Genomic DNA, 13,898 nt, shown 5'->3' with positions numbered 1-13,898 from the left:
GGAGCTACAGAACAGCAGGGCTACAGCAAACAAAGCCAGCCCTACCGTCCGGGTCGTTCCAACAGGGGCTTCACTAGACACATTTTAAAAATAAATGGTAGGGTCAGAAGAAAGAATTCTCCACAAACTTTGTTTCTTCTGTAATGGCAAGTATAATTGCAAAAAACCTCTTGTCAGCCCATAAAATGGCACTTTCACGGGTTTTCTTAGCAAGGGAGCTAGATGGGCAAGAACCAGGCATTCAAGTTCGGGGACCGTTTGAGCCCAGTTTGCTTTGCTGCGTTTCATAGCCGTTAATTTCCCTCCACCAATTACCACCAGTCATTTTGCAAAGTTATCATTACTACTGTTTTTAAAAAAAAAGCATTGCTCATTTTAGAAAGCTGTCTGTCAAAAATGCTTAAAATAAAAGCAGTCTTGGCACTCGAAGGAATAAGTACCATTTATCTTGAAAGCCACTTGGATAAGAATTTCTCAGCCATGTTGGCTACATGAACTGTTGATGTGTTTGCAAGAAAGTGCAGGTGTTTATGGTACACGGCCTTCGGTGAGTGGGCGTTTCTAAGTTTACCTCTTTATTCAACAACTATGTATTTAGCACCTTCTGTATGCAAGGGTGATATCCTAGGCCTTGGGGATGCAGCACGAATCAGGCAGACATGATCCCTGCCCCGAGGAGCTGCTGATCTGTCTGATGGTTCAGCAGCCATCAGGCAGGCCATGAAAGTCCAGTGGGAAACAGGACAAGTCCAGGGCCCAGGCAGAGGGGAACAGGCAGGCAGGGCTGGTGGCATTGCCGGAGAGTGACTGCTTCCCACAGCTGGCCTCGCTCAGTCCTCTCACCAGCCTTTTGCAGTATGTAGTACAATCTGCATTTTATGGAGCAGGAAACTGAGGCTTAGAGAGACTCCATAAGAGGCCAGGGAGCCAGGCCCCAGCTTGCCTGTCCACAGAGTCCGTGTCCTCACGCTTTTTTATGGGGCAGCCTCTCCAGCTGCGGTTGTGGACACACAGCTGGACTAATTCCAGGTCATTTGCAGCTCACCGTGCAGGGCCCAGCCAGCACTTCCGGTCTCCACCTGCCCGGTGTGCTGTACCGCTGCCTGGGTTTGTCAGCGGACATGGTGTTGCAGGGGCTAGAAGAGGGACACATCTACACAAATTAGACCTGTGTTCATTCTTGTTCTCAAAGCTAAGGACTTCCTCTGGAGTTTGTTGGGTTTTATTCTTTAGATGTGGTTTTTCGTTTTGTCATGTTTGAGACAGGGTCTCTGTTGCCCAGGCTGGAGTACAGTGGCACACTCACTTTTCACTGTAGCCTCGACTTCCCAGGCTTAGATGATCTTCCCACCTCAGCCTCCAGAGAAGCTGGGACGTACCTGTGTGGCACCACAGCCAGCTAATTTTTTGTATTTTTTATAGAGATGGGGTCTTACTCTGCTGCCCAGGCTGGTCTTGAACTCCTGGGCTCAAATGATCCACCCACCTCAGCCTCCTAAAGAACTGGGATTACAGGCATGAGGCACGGCACTGGCCGGTTTTGTTTTTAATGATGACATGTGCGATGTCAAGAATCCCTAATGAGGACAATCATGTAAACCATTACTTTGAACATGACTATCAAATTAGTATAATCTACTCATTTGCTGATTGATGGCAGGCATTAGCAATTCACAGCGTCATCCAGCTTCAGAACCACCAGGGCTCTCCGGCCAGCCTCTTTGCTTCTCAGAAGGAGCATGTAGACACAGGGAGGATGAGTAGCTGGATCAAGGTTGGGGCGGGGCGGGGCGGGGAGCGGGGGCTGGAGCTTAAACCCTGCGTTCCGTCCATCTGGTCACCTGATGCCTTCACTGGATCTCATGCGGACTTTCCCTTGGCCCTCACTGATAAATCTCTCCTGAGGAGTCAGGAGACAACAGGCACAGACCCCTAGGGTGCTGACCACAGGCCACAGCCTTCAGGGAACTGGTGAGGGGACCACACCAGATGCGAGGGTCTCCTCTGAAGAGCTATCCTAGGGATAGAGCCAAGGGAGCAACCTCAGCAATGGCCAGGCTCCCCACCATAAAGCCTGGGCAGCTACAAATGGTGACAGAATGAAAATTCAAGGAAATGAAAAGAGACCAATTGCCCTGTTGGGAAAACCTTTCCAGGAGGAAGAGGAAGTGTGCATGCCGGGCAGAAGTGCTTCTTGGCGCATGTGCTGTGTGTGCCATGTCTCACTGTGCAGGGAGGCTTAGGATCCCCCGGGGATCGGCCCCCACTGGCCTCTGGCCACTCCCTCTCCCAGTGCTCCAGCCTGGCCAGGTGTTCAGCTGCTGGAATCGTCCATACCCCTCCTGCCTTCAGGCCTGCTTCCTTTCTGCCGACAGCATGCCTCTTCCCCCACTCTGGGTCCAGCATCTCTGCTAACTCATTCTTCTACTGAGATTTTATTTTAGATGCCCTATTGTCCACGAGACGCTCAGATCTGTTTTCACACAGAAGTCATGTATTTGTCCTGCTTGTTTTCTCTCTGCCAGCTTGGAGTGGCTGCTAACTCGTCATTGTCCTTCCCTCTCAGGTGACAGACCACGCCACCACTGCCCTGCTCCACTACCAGCTGCCCCAGATGCCAGACGTCGTGGTCAGATCCTTCATGGTAAGTGGCTTCAAGAGTCAGGTCTCCTGTTGAAACCTTGGCTCTCTTCAAGTGAGAACAGGCAGCGTGAAGGGAGCTGTTGCCTCTTCAGACTTTGAGGCCTCCCGGTGGGAGATGGGGTTGCCAGTTTAAAACTGCTACTTTCTTTAAACTGGGAAGGCCCTGGGAGAAACCACTTCCAGCTTCATTCACTGGTGTTTTCTTTCTTTGCTGGAAAAGTGGTGGTTTCAGAAATGATCTTCCAAAATAGTTCCCAGTATTGACTGAGTCTGCAGATACTTCACTGAGCTCCTAATCTGGGCCAGGCCCTGTGGCTGGTGCAGAGCATGTAGCAATGAGTTAACGAATCATGCAGTTCCCCAAGACATTCATTCCTTAGATTTTAAGAGTTGGAGCTTGAGATGGGAGCAGCCCCAGAGCAGCCAAGCCCGCAGTGTGCTGGAGCCAGCTCCTGCCACTTCCCGTTCAGGATCTTGCGGGCAGTTCTTCACCCACTGCTAGTTTGAAATCATACTTGGTGGGAGTGTTTACACCACGGAAATCAGCAAACGCTACAAGTCAGGGCTTTCCCTGCCCCCCGGGGCCAGTTTATCAGCATTTATCACACGGCCACCAGTTGGCCTAAGTAGGGCTAACACCATGTCTCCATGTCCTTGACAGACGTAGCCAGCTGTTTTACCATCAGGCTCACACGGCTGCATGCTCTCATGCCAGCAGGCCCCATCAGCCACTGCAGCTGGGACTCCCTGTTTCCTTCATGCTAGAAAGTCTGCCAGTTAGAGAACTCCAAAGACTTACCTGTTAGCAAGGCCAATCAGTGTTGACAGCTGAATGGGGTATGGCTCACAGTTTATCCGATCACGTGGGCACCAACCACCACACTGCTTGGAGAGCCTGTAGTTCCTTCCTCGGAAGACACATCCCTGGTGCATTGATTGGCTCCATGGTGGTGGCAGGTTGGGCACAGCACAGCCAGGTGCTCAGAGCTCCCCACGAGTGGTCCTTCCGCGTATCCAGGGAACGATTCCCCTGGCCATCTTCAGCAAGATCTCCAACTTCCGATACATACGAAGACTTGCTTTTGAACCTGTCACGTTGTAATGCCCACTTTCCGTTTGGTAACTGACTTTGGGATTTAGGGAAGATTTGAATCCCAGTGACTCCACTCTGGAGGCTGAAGCAGGAGGATTGCTTGAGCCCAGGAGTTCAAGGTTACAGTGAGCTATGTTTGATTGCACGACTGCACTCCAGCCTGGGTGTCAGAGCAAGATCTGATCTCTTTAAAAAAAAAAAAAAAAAGAACCCTTACATCTGTCACAGCACCCAGCACTGTGCTCAGCCCACACCAGCTAATTAATAAGTATCTGTTGATTGATTTATTTGAGGCACAGACATGAGAACTATCTGTGGCAGAGACAGAACTTCTTCCACTTAAGGAAGAATAAATAGTTTAACTAAATGACCTCTTGACTTCTTATTTATTGCCAAAACCCCCAAACACCTGGCCTTTGGAAATGGGGCTGGAATTGATGCGCCGTGCCCTGTCACCATGAAGGCAGCTGTGGTGAAGATGGAAGGATTTGTATTAATAAGCTCGGCTGACCTCTTCAAATAACGATTTTCTCTTATCGACATAATTCAGGAGGACATTGAATGACGAGATTCTTGTGCCCCTTTCACAGCGAGAACTTGCTTGCCTGCTGTTGTGGGGTTTGGGTATTTTTTCTTTGGTAGTGAATCTCCTTGAGTTTGAGAATTGAGTTATGGGAGGCTCATCCTTATGTATGACACCCAGGAAAGCGCTGCACTCTGAACCATTCCAGTGTGGATTTGCTGTCGATGATGTTATTTGGTGGCACCAGGGCTGTCCCCGCACACCCCCCCGGTGTGTTAGGCCACACTATGACAGTGAGTGATAACCTTTGAAATCACATTAGCTAGAAGGCATGTTGACCTCAGTGGAGAACTCTGCAATTGTCATCGGTTCCAGGGCTTCCTTAGCTCACATCCACAGCCGCCTCTCAGTGGTGGGCAAGGAGAAGAGATGGATACTGACATTCAGAAGACACAGGACCTAGAAGGCGAAAGTAGGGTGCTGGTCCACAGACCTTCAGGCTGCTCCGTGGTTCACGGGGACTCCAGGGAGCCCTTCCTGCTTTTGAGAGCAGGAGTTTCTATTTTTAAAACTCCCTCAGTTGGGAGGGGCAAGCCAGCCTCACAAGTGCACATCAGCAGTCAGGTGACCTTGTGGGGTCCGCCTGCTGCTCTCTGTGAAGTCACGGGGCATCTTCTGGGGCCACGGCCAGCTTCAGCTGTCTGGGTCATTAGGCTTGATTGGAAGGAGGACTGTGGGAGCACCCGTATCCCATCCTGTCACTTCTCTCCTTGTTTCTCTTTTTAGACCTGGTTGAGGAGTTACATAAAGCTGTTCCAGGCCCCGTGCCAGCGCTGCGGGAAGTTTCTGCAGGACGGCCTTCCCCCGACATGGAGGGATTTCCGAACCCTTGAAGCCTTCCACGACACCTGCCGGCAGTAGCCCCCACCCGGGCCACAGCCTCAGACCCCACCCGGCACCTCCCCAGACACGCAGGAAGCCCACAGAAGGCTCAGCTGGTTCCTCACAGCCCAAATCAATACAGCCGCTCCTCCCTTTCATGAAACAGCGGCATGAGTGCTGAGGCTGAACCTCCTGAAGAGCAGACCCCTCTCTGTGGCTGATGGGACTAATTATTCCGGCTAGCCAATGGACTGAAGGCCAAGAAGATGTTTATAGAACCTGGTAGAAGGAAGCTGAGCAGCATGCTCCTCACTCGTGTGCGGGCAGTGCTGGTGAGTTGACCTCCCGGGCCATGCCCATCATTTCGTGACTGTTACTGGAACCAGCCCTTGTGTTCATAGGTATTGTCATGCATGGTTGTTTGTGGCTTTTGGGGTTTGGTAACTTATTTTTGCAAGCAATAAAGCTTTTGTACCGTGAACAAGGCTTTGTCTCCTGTTTCTTAAAGCACCTTGTAAGAACGAACACATTCAGTTCATGAAGCATAACGGGCCTGGGCCTTTTGAAGAAACAGAAACCAGCACGTCCCATGTTTACAGGGTGGTTCTTCTGGAGCGCGTCCTGCCCTGCATCCTGCTCTCAGGGGAGAGGGCAGCGCTGGCAGATCCTCTTATTTCAGAGATGTTGCGATGGCTTGAAAGATGGATGATGATTTTTTTTGAGAAAAAGATCACGCAGAAGTTTCTTTTTACTAAACCAGTCATGCGCACACCCCAGAAGAAAAGGAACCCACCCGGGTTAGCCAGCCAGACGCATGCGAGCAGGACCCGAAGGGGTGTTGGCATGTTCGCCCCAGGTTTTGCCCTAAATATTACTGTGATTCAGTCCCAGCCTGATCTCCCGAGTTCGTTCAGTGCCTCAGCACCAACTTTTAAAGCCATAACCTGTTTCTGTGAAGATCGTTAAACTGGCAAAGGGCTTGAGGAGGGTGGGGGCATCGCCCAGAGTGCACCTGGCCAGGCCCACACTAGAACAGTTCTTTTTGCCGTGAACAAAGCGTCAAGAGAGACGATGCCTTCTGAGATGTCCAAAAATGGGTCCTCCCTGGCTTCTGGTAGCACCCAGCCTTTCCTCCACCCCTGGCTGAAAAGAGCCAGAGAATGAAGAGGGTTTAGTGTTGAGGGCTCCAGGACAGTGCCTCCCCACGCAGAGTCCTTCCACCCGCAACACTGCCACCATCGGGGTTCATCAGAAATGCACATCCTCAGGTGGGCGTGGTGGCTCACACCTGTAATGCCAGTACTTTGGAAGGTCGAGACAGGTGGATTGCTTGAGCCCAGAGTTTCAGACCAGCCTGGGCAACATGGTAAAGCCCCATCTCTACAAAAAAATGCCAAAAAAAATAGCCAGGCATGGCTGCACGTGACTGTAGACCCAGCTACTCTGGAGGCTGAGGTGGGAAGATCACTTGAGCATGGGAGATCAAGGCTACACCTCTGCACTCCAGCCTGGAAAACAGAGCAAGATCCCCTCTCAAGAAAAAAGAATTACACATGCTTTGGGGTGGGGTCCAGCAGCCCGATCTTGAGCAGCCTCCAGGTGACCGCCACATGTGCTGGCGCCTAAGGCCTCTGCCCAGGAGAAATGGCGGTGCTTTTGATGCCCCACTTGGGGAAGTGGGAGAGGCACATAGGGTAGGGCAGGACATTTCCATTCCAGGGGTGACTGTAGATTAAATGCCATCCCTTGTTTGTCATGTTTCAGATTCTGTAAGGTTCTGTTAACACAGAAGTCCAAAAATACAGCGGCTTAAAGACAGTAGACACATTTCTCCTCCACTTATGAGCTCCACCAGCGAGTGGACATATCATGACAAACCACTAATGAAAAAACATGGCCGGGCGCGGTGGCTCACGCCTGTAATCCCAGCACTTTGGGAGGCCAAGGCAGGTGGATCACGAGGTCAAGAGATCGAGACCATCCTGGTCAACATGGTGAAACCCCATCTCTACTAAAAATACAAAAATTAGCTGCTCGTGGTGGCGCACACCTGTAGTCCCAGCTACTCGGGAGGCTGAGGCAGGAGAATTGCTTGAACCCAGGAGGCGGAGGTTGCGGTGAGCCAAGATCGTGCCATTGCACTCCAGCCTGGGTAACAAGAGCGAAACTCCATCTCAAGAAAAAAAGAAAAACATGCTGCCAGTGAAACCCCTGTCTTAATGACGATGTGTGACACGTGAATCCGTCACAGCAGCCTTTCATTGCTCTGAAATTTCCTTCTTCTATTCTAAGGGGGTGGTCATGTCTCCTGCCTTAAGTCTTACTGTTACCCGACTTCCAGTAACTGCCAAGCAGGCAGCTTCATTGACTTGCCTGCCCTCCTATCTTTGATCTTGGAAGACACTTGTTAGTTTGTTACATTGCAAGAAAATATGGAATTGAGGATATTGGGTACATAATAACATTTTGCCTCAGTGCTACACATCTTTCCAGAGACATTTAAACGGCAAGCTGACCCAGCGAGGTACAAACGATGTGCATAGCTCATCCGAAGTGACGACAGTATGACCAGCTGTGACCAAGTTGGAGCATGTGCAGATAATGACACGCACGTCGTGACTGCCAGCTGGCAGACAGCACATGCCGGAGACATTCGAGTGTGGAAAAGCATCTATCTGAGGATTGACGGATTTGTGGTCCTGGTAAATCTCATCGTGAGAAAGCGATCTGGGTTTTTAACTGTTTGAATCCTCCCAATTGCAGCAAGTCTGAGCATGTCCCCATTGGCACTAAAGGTGGCTCCAATTCCTGCCAGTCCCTGTTTTCAAAAGAAAGCAGCCTCCTCGAGTTCCCAGCCTCAGGCAGGCCCTGCTTCTACCTGGAACTAAATGGTGTTGTTTTTGTCTTCTCTGTGTCATCTTCAGGAAAACCTTCTATTTATGGCAAATTATGCTGGTTTCCCCTTTACAGGAGTGATACAAAGTGTCCATTTAAAATACATTTATTTAGGTGAAAAAGTGTAACTATTAAATAAGTAACAGCATCAGAAGAGTGTGGCTGTGATGGTGTGAAGGATGTGGGGAGGTGGCGAGGGGCAGGCACACTGCCCAGGCCTGCACCCCAGTCCCCTGCTACCAGTGGCAGGAGCCTAGAGAAGTTCCTTTATCTGAGAACCCCATGCCCTCATCCGTGAGATGCAAGGCTGGTGATCTAGTGATGGTGGAGGGGCTGGGGGCTTGGAGACGGAGCAGATCGGTCACAGGGAGGCTGAACAGTGGGGATGCACCTGCTGCCTGCTCTTCTGTTTTCCCACTTTTTAACAGTCCCTAATTAAAGAGGGAGGTTGAGGCCAGGCACAGCGGCTCACTCACACCTGTAATCCCAGCACTTTGGGAAGCTAAGGCAGGTGAATCACTTAAGGTCTGGAGTTCAAGGCCAGACTGACCAACATGGTGAGACCCTGTCTATACTAAAAATACAAAATATATATATATATATCCGGGCGTGATGGCACATGCCTTGTAGTCCCAGCGATTCAGGAGGCTGAATCAGGAGAATTGCTTGAACCGGGGAGGCAGAGGTTGCAGTGAGCCAAGATCGCACCACTGCACTCCAGCCTGGGTGATAGAATGAGTGAGATCTCATCCCCACCATCCTCTAAAAGAAATGGGACGCTGGGGGAGAACAAGAGCCTGAGCAGCTAGCCTTTAAGGCCTTCCCATCTCTGACATTCTCATCCCTCAGTCAAGGCTGAACAGGAGAATATTTGAGATCCAGAAAGAGGAGAGGGACTGGAAGGGTGATGGGTTCATTTGCCAAACCCTCAAAGGCTGGTTACTCCAGGAGATGAAGGTGAGGGAGGCCGGCTTTATGTGTCTCCCTCTGAAATAGAATCCACTGCCCTGAAGTTGACACAAATAGAGACCAAGGTGGGTTGGGGTCAGTTCCAAGATGGCAGACTGCAAGGGAAGCCAGAGATGCCACTGCTGTGAGGATGGCCGCCAGGCCTCAGAGCCATCCTTTGGTGCCTGTCACTGAAAGGAAGGTGTCCAGCAATGGGTGCTGGGTCTCCATGAGCTAGACTGTCCAAGGGTGGGCCAGGCACAGTGGCTCACACCTATAACCCCAGCACTCTGGGAGGCTGAGGCAGGAGAATGGCTTGAGTCCAGGAGTTTAGGACCAAGCTGGGCAACATAGCAAGACCCCATCTCTACAAAAGAATTTTTTTAAAAATTAGAAATAGACTGTCCAAGAGTGACCTCTAGGCCTGACCTACATGGTATTTTATGTGACTTAGTTAGGAGTCCCACAGCACAGCACTTATGCTTGCCAGGTGCACTGTATTGTTGTCTAATTTAATCCCGGGGGCAGGGGGTGTGTGGCGTTTTCCCTGTTCTATAGATGAGGAACCAAGCAGAGGGGCTCATGCAGCAGCACATGGAGGGGCTGGCTGCCAGGCTGGTCAAGGCCAGGCTCTGTGGCTCCTCAGCGGCAAGGGACTGGCCCTGCTGTCCCCAAGCATGCTGCATCGCGTATGGCCTGAGCCAGAGCCCACAGCCAAAACTTGACCCCTCTGTCTTGCCAGTGCTTCCCGTGGCCACGAGAGGCCGAGATGCCATTACCCGATGCTGTCTGCTGACTGGGTTATGGTGAATCCCCCGGGTGCCCAGTAGGAGCTGACAGAATGGAGCGAGGAGGTCTATGAAAGGTGGTCCAGATTTTTTTTTTTTTTTCTGAACTAAATTGGGAATTGGCCTTTTGGTACAGAGTGATGTTTTTCCACTTCACACCACTGACTGCACGAAAGGCTGATCTTTCCGTGTTAATGTGCAAACTCACCATTGCATTTAGGGTGTCAGAGTGTGGGCCTGCTGCTAAATAGAGAGCCTTTTAAGGGCACTGGAGTTGGGAGGGGCAGGGACGACACCAGGATTCTCACAAGATCTGGAGCCCCTGCAAACCTGACGGGAGGCACTGTTCGGCCATCAGGTCTGTGGGTAGAAGACAGGAAAGGATGAGGCACCTTTCTTGTCCGTGCCTCCAGCCTCCACATCTCCAGCATGTGGAAGATGATGGGGAGCCTCACAGTTCCAGGCCGGCAGGATAGGGTGGGCCAGCCTGCTCACGGCTGAGCCCACTCCAGGCGCAAGGATCTGCACGTCCCGAGATTGGGGACAAGAGGCAGCGAACAATCAGGCTTCACTCTCTGGGACATGCAGGCAGCCACTTTCCCCAGTCTCTGTCATCCCTCCCCCACTCTCCTTCCCAGCCAGGTCCTTACATGGGGAAAAGAACTTCAGAAACTCACTTTCAAGTTGAATGTTAAATGGCAGTCTGCCTGTGCCCTGTTATTAGTACTTGATGAGCTAAACCTTGAGGTTCACAGCACATCCCAGGTAGAGCACTTGGCAGCTCTGCGATGATTAGTTACTCGGGAGCAGCTCCAGCCTGTCTCGGTGCTAATTGAGTTTGAAATTTCAGCTGCAGATCGGCTGTCCTCGGTGAGAGCTGCAGTTTGGCGCTAAGGGAACAGGCAGGTCCTGCTGGCAGTGGCTTCATCTGCAGTGTGCTCCTCCCAGGCTCGATAGAGGCAAGGACCTGTGCCTCCAGGAAAGAAGGGATGGGGGAGTCACTGAGGCCAGGGGAACGGCAAGAGGAAAGGGGGGCAAGCTGGAGAGCCAGCCGGGGACGGCAGCGAGAGATCGTCAGCACCCGCGTGCTCACACCCTGCACTGGGGTGGGATGGACTGTTACTTAATGCGTTACTCATCTGAGCCTTGGCTCTCATCTCCATCATAGGCTTGCTTTCTTAATTACAAAAGGAATCCATATGTTCCTTTTGTAGAAAATGAGGTAATGCGAATAAGCAAAGCAAAGAAAATAATCCCCATGATTCCAGCAGCAGGAGCTCAGCACTGGAGCACTTCGGTGCATACCTTTTAAGACCCTCCTATGGATGTGTATGTTTTTTGCAGAAAGATGAGATCAGACTGTGTACGGTCTTGAAACCTTTTCCCATTTAGCAAGGGCAAAGGTTCTGTAACACAGAGGTCCAAAAATGCAGCAGCTTAAAGACAGTAGACACGTTTCTCCTCCACTTAAGAGCTCCACCAGGGAGTGGACAGCTATGCTGGACACAGTCATTTGGGGATCCAGCCCTCCCATCTTAGGACATCGTCACAGGCACCTTCCAAGTCAGCAGAAAGGGGAAGGCACGTGGATAGCACGTGCTGGTGTTTAAAGACCCAGTCCCAACACTGGCCCATATCAGTTCCTCTTGAATTTCATTAGCAGAAACTTTGTCACACAGCGTACCCGATGCAAGGGCTGCTGGGAAATGCAGTCTCTAACTGGGCAACCATGGAGCCAGCTGTGACCCTCACTCTGGCCGAGGGGGGATCCCTTTCTGATGGAGGAACAGCAGCCTCCACCACACGACACATCCTGAGCCTCTTCCAGTCTCAGGGAGTGTGTATCAGTGATGCTGTCCTTAGCAGCTTGTTTATTTCTTCGTTGTGTCCATCCTTGGGGTTTACATGGCAAGGGTATCCCTCTACTTGGTCGCATACCATACTTAGGCAATTCATCTCCTGTTGGATTTTTTTAACTTTTTTTAAAAATAATGATAGAGTCACAGGAAGTTGCAAAGATACATATGGGGAGGCTCCATGTACCCCTCATCCAGCTTTCTCCAGGGTTAACATCTGGCATGACTACAGCATCAAAACCAGGGAACCGACAGCAGGGCGATGCAGAAGCGTTTCCCATTTTACCAGCTAGACATGCACGTGTGTGTGTGTGTGTGTGTGTGTGTGTGTGTGTGTGTCTGTGCAGTATTTTTTTTTTTTGAGACGGTCTCCTCTGTCACCCAGGCTGGAGTATAGTGGTGCAGTCATGGCTGACTACAGCCTCAACTTCCCAGGCTCAAGTCACCTCAACCCACCTCAGCCTCCCAAGTCGCTGGGACTATAGGCACACACCACCATGTCCAGCTAATTGTTGCATGTTTTGTAGAGACCAGGTCTCACCATGTGGCCCAGGCTGGCGTTCTATACCGTTATATTACGTGTAGCTCTGTAGAACCACCACAACCAAGATGACTAATGATACCATCCCCATAACTCCCCATCCTGCCCACCCCTCTCCAGCCACACACACCTCCTCCTCCTCCAACCCCTAACCACTGGCAACCACCCATCTGTTCTCCATCTCGGTAAGTATTTTAGTTCGCCAGTGTTACATGCACAGAACCAGAGTGTGTGTCCTTCTGAGGTTGGCTTTTTTTACTTAGCATGATTTCCTTGAGAGTCATCCAAGTCGTTGCACGTGCCAGTATATACGGTCCATTCCTTTTCATGGCTGAGTAATGTGCCATGATGTACATGTACCACACTCTGTTTAATCACTTACCCATTGGAGGACATCTGGGTGCTTTCCAGCTTGGGTTACAAACAAGCTGCGCTGAGCATCTGAGGACAAGTTACTGCGTGAAAATAAGTTTCATTTCTGTGCCTTTGAATCTAGTTGCTGGGTCGTGTGGTAAGTCCATTTGTAGTTTCAAGGAACAAACTATTTTCCAGAGTGGCTGCAGTCATTTCCATTCCTGCCAGCAGAGTGAGTGACCCGGTTTCTCTGCACCATCACCAGCGTTTGGCATTGCCAGCATTTCTTACATTAGCCATTCTGGTAGGCGTGTGGTGACGTCTCATGGTTTTTATTTGCATTCCTCTATTGGCTAATAATGTTGACAATCTTTCCGTCTGCTTATTTACCATCTGTTGTCTTAAGCAAATTGTCTCTGCATGTCTTTTGCCTATTTGTTTTCTTTTCTCTTTTTTGAGATGGCGTCTCGCTCTATCACTGAAGCTTGAGTGCAGTAGTGCAGTCTGGACTCACTGCAACCTCCGCCTTTTGTGTTCAAGCGATTCTCCTGCCTCAGCCTCCCAAGTAACTGGGACTACAGGCACGTGCCACCACGCCCAAACAATTTTTTTTTTTTTGTATTTTTAGTAGAGATGGGGTTTCGCCCTGTTGGCCAGGCTGGTCTTGAACCCCTGAACTCAAATGATCCGCCTTCCTCTGCCTCCCAAAGTGCTGGGATTACAGGCATGAGTCACCATGCCTGGCTGGCTTTTATTTTAATGTAGTTGAATTCCCGGCGTGAGCCACCACTCCCAGCCATCATTTGCCTATTTTCAATTGACTTTTCATGTTGAATTCTGAGAGCTCCTCACATATTTGAGATGTGAGTCCTTTGTCACTTTTGTGGTTACAGGTATTTTCTTCCAGTCCTTGGCGTGTTTTTTCCTCCTCCGAACAGGGTCTTTCACAGAACAGATGTGTTCAGTTCTGACAAGGTCCGGTTTGTCCATTTTTCCTTTTACGGCTCAGGCTTCAGTGTCAGGAGTAGCCTGCTGGGTTCAGTGGGTGGCGTTCTGCTGTAAGAACATGCGCGCTTCTCCTTCCCACCACCCCTCGCGCTCAGCCGGGACTTTGGATCCTTTCTAGTTCAGCCGTACATTTGATGACAGCCGTATCCAAGGACTGGAGACATGCTTGGCTCACCTAGCAGGGGCGTGACAGCATGAAGACCAGAACCATCCCCCTCAATCAACATGGTTTCATGTCTCAGGGTAACACTTGACTTACAGTGTCAAGATGAAATCAACCTGCAACCACACAGGTGAATGAAAGAAAACATTGGTAGCAGCAGGTTGGTTTCGACAGCCCAGCCCCAGGACCAGGTCGCAGCGGTTG

General features: G+C 50.7%; 1 protein-coding gene across 3 annotated transcripts in view; it reads left to right on the top strand.

Moving 5' to 3' along the window:
• MED27 (mediator complex subunit 27) overlaps nucleotides 1-5,622 on the top strand; it is a 218,023-nt gene extending 212,401 nt beyond the window's left edge. For all 3 annotated transcript variants that reach the window (XR_013527236.1, XM_017976971.4, XM_017976970.3), the window contains 2 exons: nucleotides 2,567-2,644; nucleotides 5,046-5,622. Coding sequence is in view for 2 of the 3 variants with exons in the window: in XM_017976971.4 (XP_017832460.1) it covers nucleotides 2,567-2,644; nucleotides 5,046-5,180 (213 nt within the window). In the remaining variant the exon portion in view is untranslated. The remainder of the gene's footprint in view (nucleotides 1-2,566; nucleotides 2,645-5,045) is intronic.
• Nucleotides 5,623-13,898: the final 8,276 nt, after the last annotated feature.

Source organism: Callithrix jacchus, chromosome 1 (assembly GCF_049354715.1).
Source record: "Callithrix jacchus isolate 240 chromosome 1, calJac240_pri, whole genome shotgun sequence".
NCBI lineage: Eukaryota > Metazoa > Chordata > Mammalia > Primates > Cebidae > Callithrix > Callithrix jacchus.
The sequence above is the reverse complement of the archived record's forward strand: the minus strand, read 5'-3'. Positions and strand labels throughout refer to the sequence as shown.